The following is a 22,099-nucleotide window of genomic DNA, read 5'->3' on the forward strand; positions in this document are numbered from 1 at the left end:
AGTTTTGTCGCCAACGGGAACCAGCATGATATGAGCTACTACTTGGCGGATGAGATATATCCTAGGTGGCCCTTCTTTGTGAAGACGATCAGATGCGCATCAGATGAGAGGAAGGCCTACTTTGCGGAACGGCAGGAGTCGGTTCGCAAGGACGTGGAGCACGCATTTGGTGTGCTCCAGTCTCGATGGGCGGCAATTAGGGGTCCAACGCGTTTGTGGCATGTCGACTGCATTGCTGATATAATGTACGCATGAATTATCATGCACAACATGATTGTCAAAGATGAAGGTGTACAACTGACTAGTTGGGCCAACGACGATAATGAAGTCGGTCCAAGCCACGGCGTGGCCACCCTCAGCGTACGAAGTGGGGTACCTCACGATGAAGTCGGCCGCCTCCAAGCACATGCCGACATGCGCCAAGTGGATGCTCATATTCGACTCCAAAAGGATTTAATTGAAGAGTTGTAGGCGCGGAGGACTGCACGGTGTTAGTTTTTTTTTTTGTAATTTTATAATTTTGTAATTTTTTTAATGTACCTTTTTTTAATTTAAATGAAATTATTGCATTTTCCCGTATATGTGTCGTAAGTTGAATTCCGTATTTTGTGTGATTGTTATTTTTATAATTTTGTTTATTATGGCTGGGCTATTGTTTGTCCAGTTGCTTGTCCTGATGATGTGGCAGGAGGAGTTCTAGTGCTGATTATGTGGCAGGAGGAGTTTGTGGCTGAGCTATGGTTGGGCTATTGCTATTGGAGATGCTCTAAGAGTTTCTCTCTTCAATCTCCCAATTCTCTCTCTTTTGTCTCACATTTCTCATTTGTGCTATTTGTGCTAACATTTTAATTATTCAAGTGCTACTCTTATACTCCCTCCGTCCCATGCTACTCGCACTTTTCATTTTAGGCCGTAAATTTGGGATTGATTTTTTTGTGTAATTAAAAAAAAATTTAGGTGTAATGAGACATCACTTAATAAAAGAGCTCTTAACTTAAACTAACATATTAATTAAATGCATTAATTCTAACTTAAATTATAAATAGTGTAAGGACTTTGTGACGAGCCGAAAAGCAAACGTGCGAGTAGCACGGGACGGAGGGAGTATTACGCATTGTTATACTTGTTCTATAGTTCTATAAATTGTCTTTCTCAATTGCTAAAACAAAAAAACTATAATTCCATATTTCTACTATAATTCCACAAACTATCAAGATGTCTTCATCCCGAGAAGGTCGTGTTGATAAGGGAAAAGAAAAGTCCAAGAGGCCAAGTCGAAAATCCGTCATTGATGAGATTTCTCAAAGGAACATGGATATGTGGCAGGTTAATATTTATTATCTACTGATATTATTAATTATGAATTACATTACATTATTGTTCATAATTCTATTTGATATTTACACTACAAATATTATTTTGTAGAATCGAGAAGATCAAGATATGGCCAATGCTATTGCTCTCTCCCGCTCTCAATCCCAAGGCGGACGTGGATATGGTGGTGGCGATGCTTATGTTGGTAGTGGTAGTGGTGCTCCCGGTGCCTATTCTCAACAAATTCCAACCTCGGTGAATCTTGACGACGACGATGATGATGACAAGGAGGAGGAGGAGGAGGAGGAGGAGGAGGAGGAGGAAGAAGAGGCGGAAGAGTAACAACAACAAGAAATGCTACCCCCACCACCACCAAGGAGTCGCCGTGGTCGTGGTCGTGGAAACCCTTCTTAACCTCCTAAACCAATTGAAAGGTCTTTAACCTCAAACATCATGGTCAAACATTTCAAGATGGAACGAGATAGTACCGATCCGAACATTTTAAAGTGTATTGCAACTATTGCGAAAACGTATACACATTAACAAAGGGTGGACGATATGGTACATTTACCCGTCACATGGAGAAAGCACATCCGGTCGAGTTTGGTATCACTCCAACCCAAACTCAACTCAACTTTCAACATGGAGCCGGGACCGGGAGTGGGACGGGTTCATCCCAAACATCAGGTATGTGTAGCACTACTCTTTTAAAATAGGGTCACAAAAATGCTCTAAATGTGATGTCTAGATTTGATGTGATGAAACATTTTCCATTCAATGCTTTTGATAACGATGCGTTTGAGTTGAGTATGCGACAAGTTTATAATGCTGCTGCAAGAAAATTGAGTCGAACTTCTATGACTTGAGCTGTTGTTCGACAATGCTTAGAAAAGAAGGCGCAATTAGGTACGTTTATTGTTAACTTGGGTCATAAAGTTTTGATTTGCTCGGATGTGTGGACTGATTGTTTTTGCAAAAATTCATATATAGGCATCACTATGCATTTCGTTGATCATAGTTGGACTTTGAACAAACGTTTGATTGCATTTCGGGAATTTCCCGCACCACACACTGCACAAGCAATTGCTCAATTGATCATTCAAGTTTTGAATGAATTTCAATTGATCAGTATAATTTTTCTGTTGGTTTTGATGATGCAAGTGCTAACACTGGTAGTATAGATGAACTCATCAGTGCCATGCTCTCCAGTTATCAATGACAAATATTTTCATGTGCGATGTATTGCTCATATTTTGAATTTGTGTGTTCAAGATGCGATTGATTTGTGGCAAAAGTATGTTGATCCTATTAGAACTGTTGTTAAGCTGATTCATAACAAAGCTCCTACTGGTAGAGCTTGGAAGAAATATTGTCATAGCAAGCAGTGCAGGTACACCAATTTTCGTTTGGATGTTTCAACTCGTTAGAACTCGACGTACGTGATGTTGGAGTCGACCTTGAACCACATTGAATATTTATGTGATTTTTTTAGAAGTTGCCCGCATGTTCCTTCTGATTTTCTTTTGATACCCTTTTGTTGGGACCACAACATGAATTTGTTTCGATTATTCCAAGCTTTCAAAAATGCCACTGTTGAGTTATCCGGTGTTTATTATCCTACTTCTGTGCGCGTTTTAGAGCATTGCATGTATGTGGCAATTGGTTTTAAGACATGTGTGAAAAATACTCAATTCATAGAGTTGAAGGCTATTTTGTTTTATATGGTTGAAAAATGGTTGAAATATTTTGCGCGTATTCTAAATGTGTTTTTGATTGCAAAATGATTGGATCCAAAGTGGAAGTTGCACAGTGTTCATAAAATTTTAGACATGTACTATGGTTGTTTGCACGATTTGGATTTTTTCTCAACTTCGCGAAATGGGTTTGACAAGAGAAGAAGGCTTTGAACTAAGTCTTCCGAATGTTGAAGAAATTAAACTAAGGTTAGATAGTGCACTTCATGCTCTCTACACGGAATATGAAATGCAGTATAACACCATTCACCAGGTACGTGTTCCTCCTAGTCCTTCTATATTTGATTTTGGTGGGGGAAACTATAGCAACGTTATGATTGATCCAGATGTAGTATCACAATTGCAAGATCTATACGGTGCTACAACTAATAGGACTAGAGCTACTAGTGAGTTAGATATATATTTGGAATCGCGCTCTATTTTTCATGATGCAGGTCCTCCTACTCAACAAATTGACGTCCTCGATTGGTGGGGAACAGATGACAAAGAGTTTCCGATACTCTCGGTAATGGCTAAGGAGATTTTCGCCATTCCCGCTTCCACCTTCGCCGTTGAGCAAGCTTTTAGTGTCGGCGGTTGTGTTCTATACGACAAAAGGAGCAATCTCTCCGCTGAAAACATGGAAGCCACTATGTTACTTGATGATTGGGCAAAGGCGGACATGAGAGCACAAGAGTCGGATTTCGACTTCCGTGTAGAGAGTGATGGTGAAGACTTTTCTATCGATGACGAGGTCGGAAGCGAGGGCGCTCAATAATATCAATGACCAGGGGGGTGAGCGGCGAGCACGGCCGACCAAAAAGGTAAGCAAGGTAAGAGAACTACGTGGGCTTTGATTCCTAGTAAAATTGTGGATACGTAGGCAACTCAACTTAAATTTGAAAAGTTTAACTTTGAAAGTTAAGTTGAGCTCCAGCCCTTTTCAATTTTTTCCTTTTTCCCTCATTTCGTGTTTTTTATTTATGTTCCGACGACACTTGTAAATTATATCACATTTTGTATATGTATTGTAAATTATAATGTATCGTTTACAACTCAAATTCAACAAAATTGATATGATTTTCAACTTACTCGTCTTATTTCAATTTAAATTATCCATTGTCTTGTTCCAATTTATTATATAAGTTCAAATTACATAGAAAAAAAATATATGAAAAACCGCCAAAACCGAACTGAAACTGCGAGAACCGTCTGAAAACCGACAGTTCGGAACCGGAACCGGAACCGCCGGTTTTTTAACCGAAACCGTAACCGTAACCGTAACCTTGAAATAGCCTCACGGTTCGGTTGCGGTTTCACATTTTCTAAAATCGGAACCGTCGATTCATGAACCGTGGGCAACACTAAGTGTATAATAACAATAATCTATTTTCGCTCGAATGGTTTGTAGGGGAACCCTGCCTTCTCTGATCCATTCCATATGGACAATTTCTTTTCTGTATAAGAGCATCTCCAGTGGGCGGACATCCCACTAGGACATCCATTAGGACATCCCACAAACACCTCCTGCCACGTCACTAGGACTTCCCATCCCACTGCCACGTCACTAGGACATCCCCTGCACAATCCGCCCTTCCCACTAGGACATCCCGCAATAAAAAAAATCATACATTTACAAATAAAACAATTTACATTTACGGAAATAAAATTTGACCGAGAATACGAACGGGAAAAATTAACAACTTCATCGGAAAAAACATACATTATTCGAAAAAAAATTTTACATACTAATAAAAAAAACTTCATACATTATCACGTCAACCCCTCCGAGTGGTGCGAATGAAATAAAATTCAACGAGCCGTATATATAGAGTTTAAAAAAAAAAAATTTAAAAACGGGACGTCCGACTGGACGTCCGACTGGACGCCACAATGGCGGACGTCCGCCCGCCCGTCGCGCCGACGTCCGAGGACACCCGACGTCCTCACGGGACGTCCGTATCCGACCCTAAACGCCATAATGGCGGACGTCCGACCGGATGTCCGACCGGACGTCCGCCATTGGAGTTGCTCTAAGAGCATCCGCAGCGGTGGCGAAAGACGCCACCGCCGTCCGCGCCGTTGGCAAGGCGCAGGACCGCCGCCGCTGCAGCCGCGCCGCTGGCACGGCGCTGCTCGATGTATCGAGCACGTCCGTGCCAGCGGACGCACACGTGGCGCGCTCCCATTCGTCAACGGCATAGCCGTTGTGTTTAAACTTTTTTTTATTTTTTTTTAAAAATCGGTATTTAATTATAAATAATGCTAAAAAATAAAAAAAAAATATTTTCCAAATCCCAAAAATATGGCCGTTTTTTTCCCGTTTTTTCTGAATTTTTTTGATTTTTTTTTGATTTTTTTTCCCCCAAAATCATCTATAAATACACACATTCATCATCCATTTATCACATCAAATCATCTCTCATTCATCTCTCATTCATAATTCTCATACAAACTATCAACACATTCATCACCCACTCAAAATCTCAAATGGATTTCACCCATATTATGGCGGAAGCGGAACGCGAAGAACAAGAATACTACGAACAACATCGTGCCGCTTACGAAGCATATGTCGCGGCGAATACCCCTGCTCCTCCTCCTCAACGAACCAGATCAAATCGACGGTACATCCATCGTGACCGGGAGGGAGCCCACGAAGCTCAACAGCGAGGTCTCCCCTACGCCGAGGCGAGCATACGACGGTTGGCCAGAGGATCGAGACAAGACACACAATGCGCGATACTCGAATCCACAATCAACTACAAGAAGACCTAATCAATCACATGTGGGCGAAATTCGGCAACGAGTAGTGTCATTTTTAATTTTTAGGATTTTAATTATGTAATTTTTAATTTTTAGGATTTTAATTATGTAATTTTTAATTTTTAGGATTTTAATTATGCAATGTTTAATTTTATTTGTCATTTGTAATATTTATTGTGGGTTTTAAATGAATTTTAATATTATGGAAATGTTTTTGTGTAATTGAATTTTATATTAATTGTGCTCGTCCTTGCGGAAGAGCACAGTTGTGGGTGTTGTGCTCTTGCCAGAGAGCAGGCATGAATAGTACCGCCCGGGCCCACAACCGTGCCGCTGGCAAGAGCACAGTTGTGGATGCTCTAAGCACTGCAATTTGTACTTGAACTCCTTTGTGTCCATTTGAAATGATACAATTGGACTATTTTTCGTTGATATAGGGCGTATTATTATTATTATATGAGGAAGGGGGCTACTGTAGATGGGGAAAATAAAAGTAAATTTCCCAAATTTCAGTATACAATTATCGTAGAACCCCTTTTCTGTCTGAATCCAATTAGCTAGCTGAAAAACCCTGATCAACTACGACGACGGATCCAAGGCGCTGCTAGAGACGATTGTGAATTCTCGAAGTATATCGGTAAGACAATGTTTGTGAATTAATTATTAATTCACTTCATTTCTGTTTGTAATTTTTGCTGATTTTCTGGAATTTTTCACATATGTTGTTTTTATTTTTGCCTCATTTATCTTCGAGTACTCGAAAAATGAGAATCTTTAGGGCTGTGCTGATTGATAGACTGGAATCCATGAGGGTAATCTTTGATGATTTTTGTCGGTAGCAATAAGAAATTTAGAGGCCATATTTTTTTGTGTAATTTTTCCGTGAGTAGTGAGGAAGATCCGGTGTTTTGCTTTCTTTGAGTTTTTCATATTCTGTATTTTGCAGTTTGTAATTGAGTTTCTCGTGTTCACAGTTTAATCAATGCTAGAAGCAGTAGTTTGGAGAAACTGTGGATGCTATGGTGGATTTTGAGGACAATGTGGGAAGTGGCGAACAAAGTATTGCGTCAAATGTAGTCGACATTGTAGATGCTGCAAAGAGTCGGGAGGGCCAGGTAAGCAGTTCGTCTAGAAGAGATGCTGTGGGGATTGAAGGAGACACCTTTGAACCACATGATGGCATTGAGTTCGACTCCCATGAGGCTGCCTATTCGTTTTATCAGGAATATGCAAAGTCTATGGGTTTCACCACCTCGATCAAAAACAGCCGCCGCTCAAAGAAAACAAAAGAATTCATTGATGCTAAATTTGCATGTTCAAGATATGGAGTCACACCAGAATCAGAGAGTGGTGTCAGCAGAAGGCCGAGTGTTAAGAAGACGGATTGTAAAGCCAGTATGCATGTGAAGAAGAAACGAGATGGTAAGTGGTATATTCATGAGTTTGTAAAGGAACACAATCATGAGCTTTTGCCTGCCTTAGCATATCATTTTCGTATCCATAGGAATGTGAAGTTAGCTGAGAAGAGTAACATAGACATTCTGTATGCGGTTAGTGAGAGGACGAGGAAGATGTATGTTGAGATGTCGAGACAAGCTATAGTGAGTCAAAATTGTTGCCTCACCAAGAATGAGTTTGATCACCAGTTTGACAGAGGTAGGTTCCTGGCCCTAGAAGAGGGGGATGCTCAAATTGTCTTAGAATATTTCGTGCAAATCCAGAAGGAGAATCCTTGTTTCTTTTATGCAATCGACTTGAACGAAGATCAGCGAGTGAGGAACTTGTTCTGGGTCGATGCAAAAAGCAGGAAAGACTATGCCACCTTCAATGATGTTGTGTTCTTCGATACTAGTTACACAAAAAGCAGCGAGAAGATGCCTATTGCTCTGTTCCTTGGGGTGAACCATCATTTCCAGCCTATGATGCTTGGATGTGCATTGCTAGCTGATGAAACCAAACCGACATTTGTTTGGTTAATGAAGACATGGCTCAGAGCGATGGGCGGCCAATCTCCGAAAGTTATAATCAGCGATCAAGATAAACAATTGAAATCAGCAATTGAAGAAGTTATGCCATATTCACACCATTGCTTTGCTTTATGGCATATTTTGGAAAGGGTCCCCGAAACCCTTGCCCACGTGCTAAAAAAACATGAGAATTTCATGAAAAAGTTCAACAAGTGCATTTTCAAGTCATTGACAGATGAAGAGTTTGACATGAGGTGGTGGAAGATGGTCAGTCGATTTGAGCTACAAGAAAATGAATGGATTCATTCAATCTATGTGGACCATAAAAAGTGGGTTCCTTCGTTCATGAGGGATACATTTCTGGCTGGGATGTCCCCACATCAGCGATCGGATAGTGTGAATTCCTTTTTTGACAAATACATTCATAAGAAGATCAATTTGAAAGAGTTTGTGAGACAATACGGGGCAATAATTCAGAACCAGTACGAAGATGAAGACATGGCAGACTTCGATACCTGGCACAAACAGCCCGCACTGAAGTCGCCTTCACCTTGGGAAAAACAGATGTCGGCAATCTATACCCATGCAATATTTCGGAGATTCCAGATAGAGGTCTTGGGTGTTGTAGGATGCCATCCTAAGAAGGAAAAGGAATACGGAGGCAACACCACTTTTAGAGTTGATGATTGCGAGAAAAATGAGAATTTTGTAGTTACATGGAATCAAGCAAAGGTAGAGGTTTCTTGCTCGTGCCTAATGTTTGAATACAAAGGTTTTCTTTGTCGGCATGCAATGATTGTCCTCCAAATATGTGGTCTTTCCAGTATCCCGTCTCAATATATCCTAAAGAGGTGGACGAAAGACGCAAAAAACAAGCAAATGTTGGTTGAAGGAACTGAAAGAATCCGAAATAGGATACAGAGGTATAACGATCTATGCAAGCGTGCTATTGGATTGGGAGAAGAAGGTTCCTCGAGTGAGGAGAATTACAACATTGCTTGCCACGCTCTAGTTGAAGCTCTGAAAACCTGCGTAAATATAAACAACGAAAACCCTGTAGAATGCAGTAGTAACACAGGTGGACTTCGTTTTACTGAAGAAGAGGACCTGCTGCTCCCACCTGCCAAAACAATTAGGAAAAATAACACAAGCAAGAAAAGAAAGGTAAATATTGTTACATCCGTTGAATTTCATTTCGTTTTTAATGCCTCTTTGCATTGCACAGAAGCTTGTATGAGGTTTTCTGGAATAACTATTACCAAACCTGACTTTGACTTTCACTGTTGAAACTTTTTACCCCAGACGCAGCCAGAGCCAGAAGCAGTTGCGATTGATACTCAAGACGGTTTGCAGCAAATGGTGAGCTATAAAGTTTGCAGTGTATCAAAGTGATAAAATATAGTTGAATTTTCGACATGCCTTGAGAGTAATTATATACTATCTTATATGATACCATATGTTCTTGTTTTAAATTATAGGAACCTCTAAGCTCAGAGGGTATCCCTTTAAATGGATACTATGGATCTCAACAACATGTGCATGGACTGGTACGCTTCTATGCAATTGACGTGGAAAGTTTCGTTTCTATGACGGAGTGTTGTGCTAAATATACGATTTTTGTGGAATGTCAGTCTTATCTATAAACACGACTCTTTCTTATACTCCAGTTAAATCTGATGGAGCCACCAAATGATACATTCTACGTAGGTCAACAGACTATGCAGGGACTGGTAGGTTCACTGTCTTGCTCGTTATACATATACGCCCCCAGAGTGAGTCAATGTAACATATACGATTTTGTGATTCGATTTTAGGGACAATTGCATTCCCTTGCTTCTAGCCATGACAGTTTCTATGGAGCTCAACAAAGTATGCCTGCAATGGTAATATGCTTTTATTGCCATGTCTTACAACCTCTTAACAACGGCTACTTAGAAGAGTAATTATCTTGTGCTGTTTCTTTTCAGGGGCACTTGGATTTTAGACAACCGACATACACTTATGGCATGCAGGTAACTTGCAACAACGATATACTGAAAAACATACTAATCACTTCACGAAATACTTTCACATTTTATAACTCTATTTTTGCAACGTGCGTATTCAGGATGAGCAAAGTATTAGACCAGCACAGCTGCCTGGTACGGCTAGACATGCTTGAGAATGCTCTACATATATGACGAGGTTTCTCCTTTTTGAACTTGCTGTTGCAATATGTAGATAATTTAGCAACTCAAAAATCTCCACAAGTAACCTCCTAAGCAAACGCAGCTTATGTTTGTTGCAAGTTATTAGGGAAAAAAACTGTGAGTTGGATATTTGTGATCAATATTTCATCTTACATTTCTTTTTAGTGTGTTTTTTCTTAGAAAGTTGTTAGAAAATTCTGCTAGATAAACAATATGGAGTAGCTCTTCAGAGAGAGAAGCCATGAGTAGGGCCTTTGAAGTTTGAATAGTCAGCCTTTTGCAGTTTGGTTAATTTAGATATATGATTGGAACACTTGATGAATTAATTCATAAGGCCGAGGCATTTGCTCATCATCATATCATCAACCAATCTCTTGTAAGCATAACTAGATTCACCTTCAACACAGTCATTCTAATATCCAACTCCACTGTCATTTTCTTTTCTTTTTTGGGAAAAATAATGTTTCAATGTCTCCTCTATTTTCAGATAATACTAATAGATTAAATTACGTAGATTAACAATTTCTATCATGCCATTAAGTTTATGACAACTACGTCTTGATCAGCACTTCCAGAGTGTTGGCACTTATCCACGTTTTTTTTAAAATTTTTTGACTCATTTATTTCTCGTGTGCTGTGGAAGTCTAATAATAGCGTAGAATTATAAAAATGTTTATGTATAGTGTGAATGCTAGTAATATGTAATTTTGCACACGTTGTGGTATAAATGTTAAACAATTAAATATTATTATGTGAGGTATAAAACATAGTAGTTCACAGAAGGGAGGCAATTCATGCACGGACGAGAAAATTCAAATTCATACACTCCTTGATAAATAATTCATACTAATAATTTTTATTATTATATTGCATAAATAGTGTGTTATAAATCATTATCTGTAATTTTCTAATAAATATAGCAACGGTCACTTTGAGTTACTACTACATACTAGTGGCAAAGAGTTCAAGTAATTATTTTTTGTTTGTATGCCGTTAAACTGTCAGACAGTGTCAGTCAATATCTTATTGAATCTCAAATGAACTTGTAAAAACAACAGTTTGCTCATTTAATAAAAGAAAATTAACAAACTTTTAAAGCATAATTCAATTATATTTATTTAGTTTTAGCAATGGCAGTTATTGTTTTTTCGATTTTCAAATTGCATCTACAACAAATGGCCAAAAACAAATAGTTAAATTTGAAACTACTACATTAAATAAAATATTTGTATGACATATCACAATTTAAAATAATAGTGTAATAGTACCAAAATACAACTGAGAAAAAAAATGATCTGAGTAAGATCAAGATTCAAGAATAACACAATAAATTATGAATGATCGAAATCCAAATTCGAACTTTTCTTCATTCTCTTCTTAAAATGATTAGCTGCACCCTTCATCACTTTAGCCAATCCCTACACACACAAAAATATCACCATCCAGTTACTTAAACAAATTTAATAAATGAAATTGGAACTTTCATATTACAAAAACAAACGAGAAGTTGTACCTTGGGACTAGGTGAGGGGTGGCGCCGCGGCGGGGCCACCGGAGAAAACCTGAAAGACCTCCGCCTCCGCCTCTTCATCTTGATGCATCTGCTCACATTGTTAAGCACAGCATCGGTGAACTTCCTCTTGATTTTCCCAGCAATTTTCTTGGTGTTTTCAAGCAAGCCCACTTCTTCATAAGTGAGCTTTCTTGAAACAACGCCGCCGTCGCTGCCTGGCGGCGCGGCGCGGGGGAGGAGAGGGGACCAAATGGAGCTCTGGGCGTAGTTGAAATCGAAGGCGGAGTTGTCGGGGAACTTGTAGAGGAGGTCATTCGACATGGAAGATTCGAGATATTCCACCACCATTAAGAGTGGCGGCGGAGCGCCGTCGCAGGAGATCAGAGGCATCGGAGTTTTGAGGTTAGAACTTTGTTAGTTGTCAAAAAGGAGCAGAGAAATGTTGTCTTAAAAAGTAAATCGGTTGAAGTAGCCGTTAGAGGTTTTGGACTATTGTGGCAGAATACGTATATTACATTCGTATTAAATATTTCCACACCAAATGTTTTTCTGTGAGAATATTAATGGTTGATCCCAAAATTATGGCATTGTCTCGTGATTTGGATCCACTTCTTACTATTTTCTTTATTTTTGAATAGTTCGTGTATGGTGATTAATTTCTATGGTTTGGTGACTTTGTTTCATTACTAATTTGATTTGTATTATAGGTTAGATGTAATAAGAAAATTAATTTAAGATAAAATTAAATTAGAAACCTAAGAACTAAACTACAAATACACAGAAAATAGCTGTATAACTATGAAAATACATAGACAAAGAAAAGCACGATGTTTAAAGAAAAGGTTTGGAGGCTCAGTTTAGTATGGTCTAATATTCATGGACGTAATTTTACTAAAAAGAAACGATACGTAGCCTCAAAAACCATAGATTTGGCGACGAAACCTAACCAACACTTAGGAATCGTAATGTAGTATTCTAAAATGGTACATAATCCACTTGTTAGGATTCATGTCGTCATCTAATGATAGCGTTTACTCAAACAGAAAGTTATACTTTTTGGGTTACTTGATTCTAGTGTTTAATCAGATCTACATCTCCGGGGTTTAGGGTTCGTTACACTTCAAATTTGAATTACATTGTGTCGTTTCTACTTCAAATTTGAATTAGGAAACGAAGAAACGCGATGCCATTCTCTTCTTGTTTTCTTTAATATTTTCATTCTTAATTATTATTAATTGATTATGATTGTTTTCTTTAATATTTTCATTCTTAATTATTATTAATTGATTATGAAAAAACATTAATTAATTATGATTATCACTTTTGTAATAAAATGATTATCTCGAAAATAAGTTATCTTATTTTTTTATAGTTAATTGTATTTAATTAGAGAATATATTTATCATTTAATACTCCATCCGCCATCCGTTTTAGTGAGTATATTTTAGTGAGCTTTATCCATTTATAATGTATTTTAAATATAAATCATTGGATCAAACAAACAGTTTAATTAATTGTTTTCATTACTATCTTAAACATCAAATACACACTCATGTTATATTCACAAAAACTAAATAAATTATTCTGATTTATAACAACATTATTGATCCTAATTTTGTTACCAAACGAAGGCCTTAACATAAAAATTGACTCCGACAAAAAATTACTCCCCTCCACTAAAATTACTATACAGCTTTAATTTGGGTGCTCAAGTACCAATCGAATCGATTGATTACAATGAAAAATACACCCTCCAAATTTAAAATAAGTAAGTACTCACTAATTTTTTATTTTAATGTACAACTAATTTTATGAGAGACCAGAAAATGGAGAAAATTTGTGACAAATAACCCTAATCGAATTCACACGATCAAACATTTACATCATACAACCGACAGAAAAATTGATCCGAGTTAGATCAAGATTCAAGAATCCGTCCAGAAATTATGAACAGTCGAAACCCAAATTCGATTTTTTCATCTCCATCACTTTAGCCGGAGAAACCCTGAGAGAGCTCCGCCCCCGCCTCTTCATCTTGGTGGCTCTACCCACTTTGTGAAGCACAGAATCGGTGAATTTCCTCTTGATTTTTCCAGCAATTTTCTTGGTGTTTCTAAGCAAGCCTACTTGTTCTTCTTCGTCAAAAGTGAGCTTTCTTGAAACGCCGCCTGGTGCGAAGGGAGGCGGCGGCGGGGGGAGCAGAGGGGACCAGATGGAGCTCTGGGCGTAGTTGAAATTTTCCAAGGCGGAGTTGTCGGGGAACTTGCGGAGGAGGTCATTCGACTTGGAAGGTCCGAGATACTCCACCACCGTAAACAGTGGCAGCGGAGCGCCGCCGCAGGTGATCACAGGCATCGAAAGTTTGGTGATTTTGCGGTGGAGGAGATGAAAATTTGTGATCAGGCGGTTTTTTTGGGTTTGACCACAGGTGTTCCGAATCCACCTCGGCGGAATCGGATTAATCCTGTTCGACCGGGCTTACGGAATAAGGCCAAAAGTCTCCCAGCGGATGGTGGAGTTTGAACCCGTGATCTCGTTTTGATTGTAAATTTGTGATCAGGCGATTTTAACTTCTGGAGAAAGAGCAGAGCAATGGAATTGGGAAAAGACTAGCCGTTATTTATAGAGTTTGGATGGACCGAGCAACCAATGTCCAATTTTTTTTTACTTTCTACTCATTCTCATTTAATCATTTTTCTTTTATCTATTCATAAAAATTTAGTATAACACCCACATCCCTAATTAATTTATTTTCACTTTGTAATATCGTATTTAAAAAAAATCATATAGGTATTATAATACACCAAGTTTATGAACTTTAATAATAGTACTAAATAAAATATGTAAATATATCATACTCAATATCTATAAATTTTATTTGAAAATTCTACTCTTAATTTCAAAAAATCTATAAATTTATACATGTTTTTATCTTCTATATTAATGTATACTCCCTCCGTCCGCCATTAGGAGTCTCATTTCTTGGCAGCACGGGTTTTAAGAAATGTTAAAAGTGGATGGAAAAAGGTTAGTGGTATGGGTTCGGAGTGGAATAAGTTAGTGGAATGTGAGATCCTATTACCATTTATGGTAAAAGTGAGCTGTGGTTCCTATTTGCGGATAGACTAAAATGATAAAACGAGATTCCTATTCGCGGACGGAAGGAGTACTATAAAAGAAAGTGGGTGAGAAAAGATAGTAGACATTTTTTATACTCCTTATTAGTTATAGTAATATAATGTGAGTGGAATGGGTTAGTGGATAATGGAGTACACCTACTATTTATAGTAAATATGAACCGGGACTCTTAATGACGGATGGAAGGAGTATTAGTTATAGGAGTAATATTATATTGGGTAAATTTATTTTATATTACGATATTTAGTCGTGAAAGAAGAGTGTTATTAATAATGATTATAACATCACCATTGTCATTTTCTGACATTGCCGGTTCTTTGGAAGTTTTATTAACACTTTCAACTTCTTCTACCATCCAATTTACTCAGCATTGAAATTTTAGCTTTGTCACTAATTGGACCAAAGTTATTTGCCTTGTATGAATTTTTAATGGTTTCTGATTTTCACCATAACTTTTATTTTTGAATATAAATACACGAATTTTTTTCTTTTTTTCCCCGACAAACAATTCCAGTTTAGATTAAAGTTGACGTGGAGTACATTTGGCATATAACCATCCACGTGACAAAAGGTAACACATTAGGTATGACATGTTATTAGCTTGCAAGTACATGAAATTTCAATATTTTTTTAATTTTTCTTCTAAATTTTTATTTTTCCTAATTTAAATACATGAACTATGACTTTTTTTTTGAAAAATAATTTTAATGAAAATAAAAGTATTTAATAATTGATATAATATTTTTTTTTTATCATTTTCTAAATTACAATAATTTTTTATTATGTTAGAAAATTAAATTTTTTACTACCTCCGTATTTGAAAAATAGAAACATTTGAAACGACATTGATTTTAATACACAACTGGTAAAGTAAGAGAGAAAAATTGATAAAGTAAGAAAGAGAATGAAAAATATGAATAAAGTAAGAGAGAGGAAGAGAAAAAGTAGTGAAAGTAGTGTTAGTAGATTGTGGGGTCCACGTCTAAAAATAGAAAGATTCAAAAGTTTCTATTTTTAAAAGATGGCTTTAAATGGAAATAGTTTCTATTTTTAAAATACGGAGGTAGTATTAATTATCTTAAACTATGTCTAATACTTCTGTATATTGCAAAATTAACAAAATTTAGGAGATAATGTAAATTGAGATAGTTGTGAATTTTACTATCTTTCAAATTGCATATAATTAGAATGGTGATTGTTTTTATTTTTTATTTCCTCCACTAGTAGAGTTTTGGTTCATATGTTTTATATACAAGTAAGACTGATATATCTCTAACTTATGTTCATTCATTTCTCCTAACATTTGTTAAAATTATTGCTGAAAAAAATAGGACTCTTATTTGCAGTTTCGCAAAGAGAGGAAATACATAATAATACATGAATATCATATTCTATTATTTTTTTAAACTTTTTTTTCTCATTTTATTTTTTAAAACCTGCATAAGCGCCTACACGTAGTTAAAAATGGTCATATGAATAATATTTGGTGGCGGAGGTAGTAGTTTATATGTATTTAATTAATTAAATAACTTGATGATTTTATTATATCTGGGGTTTACCGCTTAAAACTCTCCACCCCAACCCCAAAATTCTGCCGCCGCCAGCTATGGCCGTCCGCCGCCGTATTATTACGTCCATCTCATCTTCCACCTTCAGTTGCAATTGGTCGCGCTGCATATCCTCTTCCGCCACCAATTCGCCTCCTCTTATATACGATTACTCCAAAAATCCCTCAACCACCGCCGCCGCCGATCAATCTGTCACCCTCCAGCTCCTCTCATGGGGTCGCGGTGCCTCTGGCCAGCTCGGTGGTGGAATAGAAGAAACCAGGATATATCCGGCACCGGTATGCACCATCATTGCCCCACCTAATTTCTCCCTAACTCGCTCAGTACCCGGCCGTCTCCCCCAGCTCAGTGATGGCGAGCCGCCATTGGAGGTGGGGATTTCTTGCGGGTTATTCCATTCGGGTCTGCTGGTGGACGGAAAGCTGTGGATTTGGGGGAAAGGTGACGGCGGCAGGCTTGGATTCGGCCATGAAACCTCGGTTTTTGTTCCTGCACGGAACCCTAATTTGGAATCTGATGTGAGAAGCATTGCTCTCGGCGGCCTCCATTCCGTCGCGCTCGATGTCCTTGGCCGCGTATTTACTTGGTCAGTGCATGATTTAGTACTCTGTTTCGTTTTAATTTTGATTGATTTGTAGCTAATGATCAGAGGACAACTTTTGGCTTAGTTCTGTTCACTGAGTTGTTTATTGTGGAGATTAATAGTAATAGGCATTTTGAAGAATTGTTTTTGTAATCACAACGCTTCTGCATCTTAACAGTAGTCAAATTTCGTTGTCAGACAAAACTCAAAACTATGATTTCATTGCATGTTCTGGCCTCCATCGATTTGAATCAGGCTATACTGTTTGCAAATCTTGATACCTCTTTTTACGAAATGAAGTTTTCAGGGGCTATGGCGGATTTGGTGCACTTGGGCATTCGGTCTATCACAGAGAGCTGTTGCCTAAAATTGTCGAAGGATCTTGGGATGAAGAAATGTGCCATATTGCAACCAGTGGAACACATACAGCTGCCATCACCAAATCTGGTTAGACACTTGTTCTCTTGAAGTTTTTTTTGTTAAATGGACAAGTCTTTCCTTTCTAGATCTTTGGATGATTAAACTTTTGTGGATTCTTGAAAGCTTAAAACTATTGTATAATATGTTGAGTTGTAGTAGCTATTTTTAACTCATTCGACCATCATATAATTCTGTTAGCATTGCACATTTGAGGGTATGTTTATTCGCCTCAATGGTAGTGATCTCATCCCATTAGCTCGAATAGAATTATATGCATCAGAAGTATGGCATGAGGATAGAGGGAGAGTTACTTTTATACTGCGACCTTGCATTACTCGGATTTGTCACGTCTATATTCTGGTACTACAAGTCTGAAGTACTGAAGTTTTATACTACTGTATTTTTCAAATACTGTAGTTTATTGTATCTAAATCTCCTACTATGATATTGTGATAAAGGGAAACTCTATATTTGGGGGCGAGATGAAGGGGATGGTAGATTGGGTCTTGGTCCTGGTCGTGGCCCAGATTTTGCTGGTGGCCTCGGCACGCCTACTCAAGTAAAAGCAATGCCTGAGCCAGTGGCTGCTGTTTCATGTGGCGGCTTTTTCACTATGGCATTAACTGAAGGGGGTCAGCTTTGGAACTGGGGCGGTAAGTATTCCATTTCCCAGTTTTTGATGTGATTGAAGAAATTGCAAAAATAAGTAGTAACAATTACCAAAGATAACAGTTTTCCAGAACCATTTATACTTTCCAGCATAGTTGAAGTTTTATATGTTTCCTTTGTAGCAAACTCCAATTATGAGCTTGGTAGAGGTGACAAAATTGGTGGCTGGAAACCCCAGCCTGTTCCTAGTCTCAAAGATGTTCGCTTAGTGCAAATAGCTAGTGGTGGATATCATTCTCTTGCTTTGACTGGTATGGATATATGCGAATCTTATAAGTCTTAAAACTTTTATGTATCTGACATTGCCTTGTCGTGGATACATAATCAGATAAGGGAGAAGTTCTTTCATGGGGGCATGGAGGACATGGTCAACTAGGTCATTCTTCCCTTCATAGTCGAAAAGTTCCTGAACCTGTTGAGGCCTTAGCTAATGAGAAGGTCACTTATATTGCTTGTGGAGGTTCATCATCAGCTGCTGTAACTGGTAACAAAAACTACTTATATCTGCACAAATATTTTTATACTTAATGCAAAAAAATTCTCAGAATTACAAAATTTTGATATTTGGCATATGGATATCAACAAGACTGATACAGTTTCTCCTATTTCATATTCTCTTTCTGTTTCTTTTGCTTATGAAATTCGTTAGTAATTGAACAAATTATAAAGGGATTACTGAGAAAAAAGCTCTTTGCTTGACCAGATAAAGGGAGCTTATACATGTGGGGGAACGCTGCAGGTAGTCAACTTGGCGTTCCTGGACTTCCAGAATTACAATCGTCGCCTATCGAGGTCAAATTTCTCTCCGATGATGATGGATTAGGAGATCACAAAGTGCTTTCTGTTTCTGTTGGTGCTTCTCATGCTATGTGCCTCGTTTCAAGATCAAGTTGCTGACAGGTGAACTAACTATCCCCCTCAAAAATGGTCTACTCTGCTGAGACATTGGCAGCATTGTTTGTAGCATCAGGTTTGTTATCATATATCAGTGGTTGGGATATCTCCTAACCCTTCTGGATTTAGTTAAGAAATGATGAAAAGTAACAAAGAGATAGTATTGGTAAGTTTGCTTGAAAAGAAGTGTGTGCTTTTGACTCGGACCAAGATTGGATCTGCAATAATCTGGTGTACCCTACTTGGACCTTATGTTTTAGGAACAATTTTGATGGTGTGGCCCTATATTTGATGGTCCTTTTGTGTCTCATTACTGCATTTGAGTTGTCAATAGTCAATCATTTTGAATGCCACATGAACAAGTATTGAGCAAACAGTATTTCAACTTTGATTTTACAGAAATAATGGTATGCTTAAAATAAAACATAAACAAATGGAGAGGAAATAATAGAAAATACATTAATCTTGAGTAATGTCTGGCCATATAGCCCCAGCATTGAAGTTTATTCAATGTAACTTAGGTGAAAAAAAGGAGAGTAATGAATTTAAAATGTACACTTGGAAGTCTTGAAATATTGATACATTGATTTTGGATCCAAAATCAATTACGCCATATTCAAACAATAAAGATAACCTTCTCTCTCTCTCTCCATTTCGAAACAAATAAAATAACCTATATTCCAAACAATATTTTATAGTATTGAAAGTTACTTTCATTTAGCTTCTAGCTCTTTCGCTGCGATCATTTAACCTGTATTTTTACAGCACAAGCAAACACACAAATCTTCACTTGAAAGTGAGAGAAAATAGAAGGGGACTGGAGAGAGTAAATAAGGCTAGAGAGAGAGAAAAGATCCCCAAATGGGACCCACAAACACCGACGCCGGGAAGCATGTGCAACACCCGCTGCTCTGCGTGCGCCCATAAATGATTGTAATTTTGTAACGCCTTCCTCTACCATCTCTTTATAAAATATATACTCCTTCCCTTAATAAGTAAATATATACTCCATCACCAAAACTTTTTTCTTCTTAAATTAGTGCTTTTCAGTAAATTATACTCCACTAAAAGATTACTCATTTTGCACTTTTATGTTGGATCTTTGAAAGTAGTCAGAATCTCACCAATTATATTTTTGGGGATTCTTGAGAGGAATAGAGGAACAATGAAATAATATTTGTAACTACTACAATTTATGTTTCATATATTTGCATGCACACATATGTACATGTATTCACACAGATGTACATGTATTAGTGTTAAATGGCGTAGAAAACATTATGGAAAGGAAGAAACTGTTTTGTGTAGAATAGGATGATTATTCCATTGTATAGAGGACCCTTTAAATAGGGTATAGGAAGCAATGTACATGCTAAGATCCTTAATTACAAAATATTCTGTCAATCATCTAATTAGAGTAATTGATTCTAATCACAATATTTCCTTTTCTAACACCCCCCCTCAAATTGAGTGGTGGGGTCTCCAATACTCAATTTGCAAAGAGCACATTCAAAGACTCTCGTACTGACTGCCTTCGTCAATATGTCGGCAAGTTGATCTTCTGAGCGAGCAAATGGTAGCTCAACAATTCCCCTTTCAATGTTTTCTTTGATAAAGTGTCTATCCACCTCGACATGTTTGGTTCGATCGTGTTGAACCGGGTTTTCTGAGATGCTTATGGCGGCCTTGTTATCACAGTATAGTACACACTTCTTACTTGGAGAGAGACCAAGTTCCTTCATCAATCTTCTTAGCCACATTATCTCAGTTAGTCCGCTTTTGATACCACGAAACTCTGCCTCAACACTCTAGAGAGCCACCACTTCTCCAAGTTACCTCCAACAAAGGTAAAGTACCCCGCGGTGGACCTCCTATCATTCAGATTCCCCGCCCAATCAGCATCCGTATATCCATGAATCTCAAGGTTCCCACTTTTAGAGAATAACACTCCATGTCCTGTTGTCCTCTTAAGATATTGACAAATTCTGAGCGCTGTCTCCATATGATCCGTCTGTGGTTTATGCATGAACTGACTCACGATCTCTACGGCGTAGGCAATGTTTGGCCTAGTATGCGATAGGTAGATGAGCTTTCTAACTAGTTGCTGATATCGACTTCGATCGGTCAACTCGGCTTTATCATTAATCTGCAATCCATGATTAACTGCTATAGGCGTATCTGCCGGTTTACACTCTAGGAGACCCGTGTCTGTAAGGATGTCCAGAATGTATTTTCTCTGTCTAAAAAAGATCCCTCTCTGTGATCTTAACACCTCGATCCCAAGAAAAAACTTGAGATCACCTAAGTCCTTCATCTCAAACTCCAGAAACAGATTCCTCTTCAAGTTCTCAATCTCTTCCAAGTCGTCACCTGTGATAATCATGTCATCGACGTATATGATTAAGCAAGTGATTTTATCTCCTCTTTTTTTCAGAAACGGAGTATGATCAGAGTTGCTCTGTTTATATCCATAACTAATCATTGCCCCGACGAACTTCCCAAACCATACTCTTGGGGACTGCTACAACCCATATAAAGTTTTCCTCAGCCTACATCCTTCTCCTATCTTGAAGTCAACTGCAAATCCTGGAGGGGCCTCCATATACACCTCTTCTTCATTTTTTAGCTCACCATGAAGAAAGACATTCGTCACATCGAATTGATGCAGTGGCCAATCTTTATTTGCCGCCACAAACAATAAGACTCGAATAGTGTTCATCTTGGCCACTGGGGAGAAAGTTTCTGAATAATCTACCACATATGTCTGAGTATAGCCCTTCGCGACTAGCCGTGCTTTGTACCTCTCAACTGAGCCACCTGGTCTCCCCTTTGGGTAAAATTCATGTTTCCCAAGTGTTGTTCCGGATCAGTGCATCTATTTCTTTTTGCATTGCCTCTCTCCAGTGCTTATGCCGCATAGCCTCTTCCCATGACTGTGGGATCTCTTCCTCCTCATACAGTGCCTTCTCAAATGCTTGAGCCATTTATGATAGATGACTCGTAACTAGGCAAGCAACAGAGTATCGGGCCTTCTTGTTAATCCTCTCAGGTGTATATCTTTTTGGCGGAACTTCTCTGTTCGCCCGGTGTGGAAGAATGTACCCCCTGTGTCGGGGTCAATTCCTTCAACTTCTACCCCACTAGTTTCTTCATATGTGTTCTCCACATCGGGGCCTGCTTCTTTCTCTACACTTACATCATCAGTAGTAAAGAAAATTGGAGGAGCAGGGTTATCAATTCTTACATTGGATAGCCTCAACGGGGAAGTAGTTAGATGAGTGTCACCTTTAGGAACAGACTGTCCTACTTCAGAGACTTGCTCAGCGGGATCACTTACTGCCGCCT

General features: G+C 38.2%; 3 protein-coding genes across 5 annotated transcripts; 2 read left to right on the forward strand and 1 right to left on the reverse strand.

Annotated features, from left to right (window-relative positions):
• Positions 1-6,274: 6,274 nt before the first annotated feature.
• On the forward strand, positions 6,275-10,133 carry LOC121804976 (protein FAR-RED IMPAIRED RESPONSE 1-like). Of its 2 annotated transcripts, XM_042204716.1 has the most exons (8): positions 6,276-6,450; positions 6,788-8,944; positions 9,083-9,139; positions 9,259-9,327; positions 9,448-9,510; positions 9,595-9,663; positions 9,748-9,792; positions 9,888-10,133. In XM_042204716.1, exons 2-8 carry the CDS (start codon positions 6,833-6,835, stop codon positions 9,939-9,941), a joined length of 2,469 nt encoding a protein of 822 aa, XP_042060650.1. In that variant the 5' UTR covers positions 6,276-6,450; positions 6,788-6,832; the 3' UTR covers positions 9,942-10,133. The 2 variants fall into 2 exon arrangements, 1 of the variants encoding a protein (XP_042060650.1); XR_006051232.1 differs by lacking the exons at positions 9,748-9,792; positions 9,888-10,133 and having other exon boundaries at positions 6,275-6,450; positions 9,412-9,510; positions 9,595-9,636.
• Positions 10,134-11,159: 1,026 nt separating this feature from the next.
• Positions 11,160-11,908, reverse strand: LOC121803340. The gene is made up of 2 exons (XM_042203020.1): positions 11,483-11,908; positions 11,160-11,387 (listed from the first exon to the last, which is right to left on the reverse strand). Exons 1-2 carry the CDS (start codon positions 11,870-11,872, stop codon positions 11,301-11,303), a joined length of 477 nt encoding a protein of 158 aa, XP_042058954.1. The 5' UTR covers positions 11,873-11,908; the 3' UTR covers positions 11,160-11,300.
• Positions 11,909-16,174: 4,266 nt separating this feature from the next.
• On the forward strand, positions 16,175-19,064 carry LOC121805596 (RCC1 domain-containing protein RUG3, mitochondrial). 2 transcript variants are annotated; one of them, XM_042205513.1, is made up of 6 exons: positions 16,175-16,774; positions 17,079-17,218; positions 17,650-17,844; positions 17,983-18,111; positions 18,189-18,344; positions 18,564-19,064. In XM_042205513.1, the coding sequence occupies exons 1-6, from the start codon at positions 16,227-16,229 to the stop codon at positions 18,755-18,757; spliced, it is 1,362 nt and encodes a 453-aa protein (XP_042061447.1). In that variant the 5' UTR covers positions 16,175-16,226; the 3' UTR covers positions 18,758-19,064. The 2 variants fall into 2 exon arrangements, with proteins under 2 accessions (XP_042061447.1, XP_042061448.1); XM_042205514.1 differs by having other exon boundaries at positions 16,603-16,774; positions 17,072-17,218.
• Positions 19,065-22,099: the final 3,035 nt, after the last annotated feature.

This window comes from Salvia splendens, chromosome 5 (assembly GCF_004379255.2).
Source record: "Salvia splendens isolate huo1 chromosome 5, SspV2, whole genome shotgun sequence".
Classification (NCBI taxonomy): domain Eukaryota; kingdom Viridiplantae; phylum Streptophyta; class Magnoliopsida; order Lamiales; family Lamiaceae; genus Salvia; species Salvia splendens.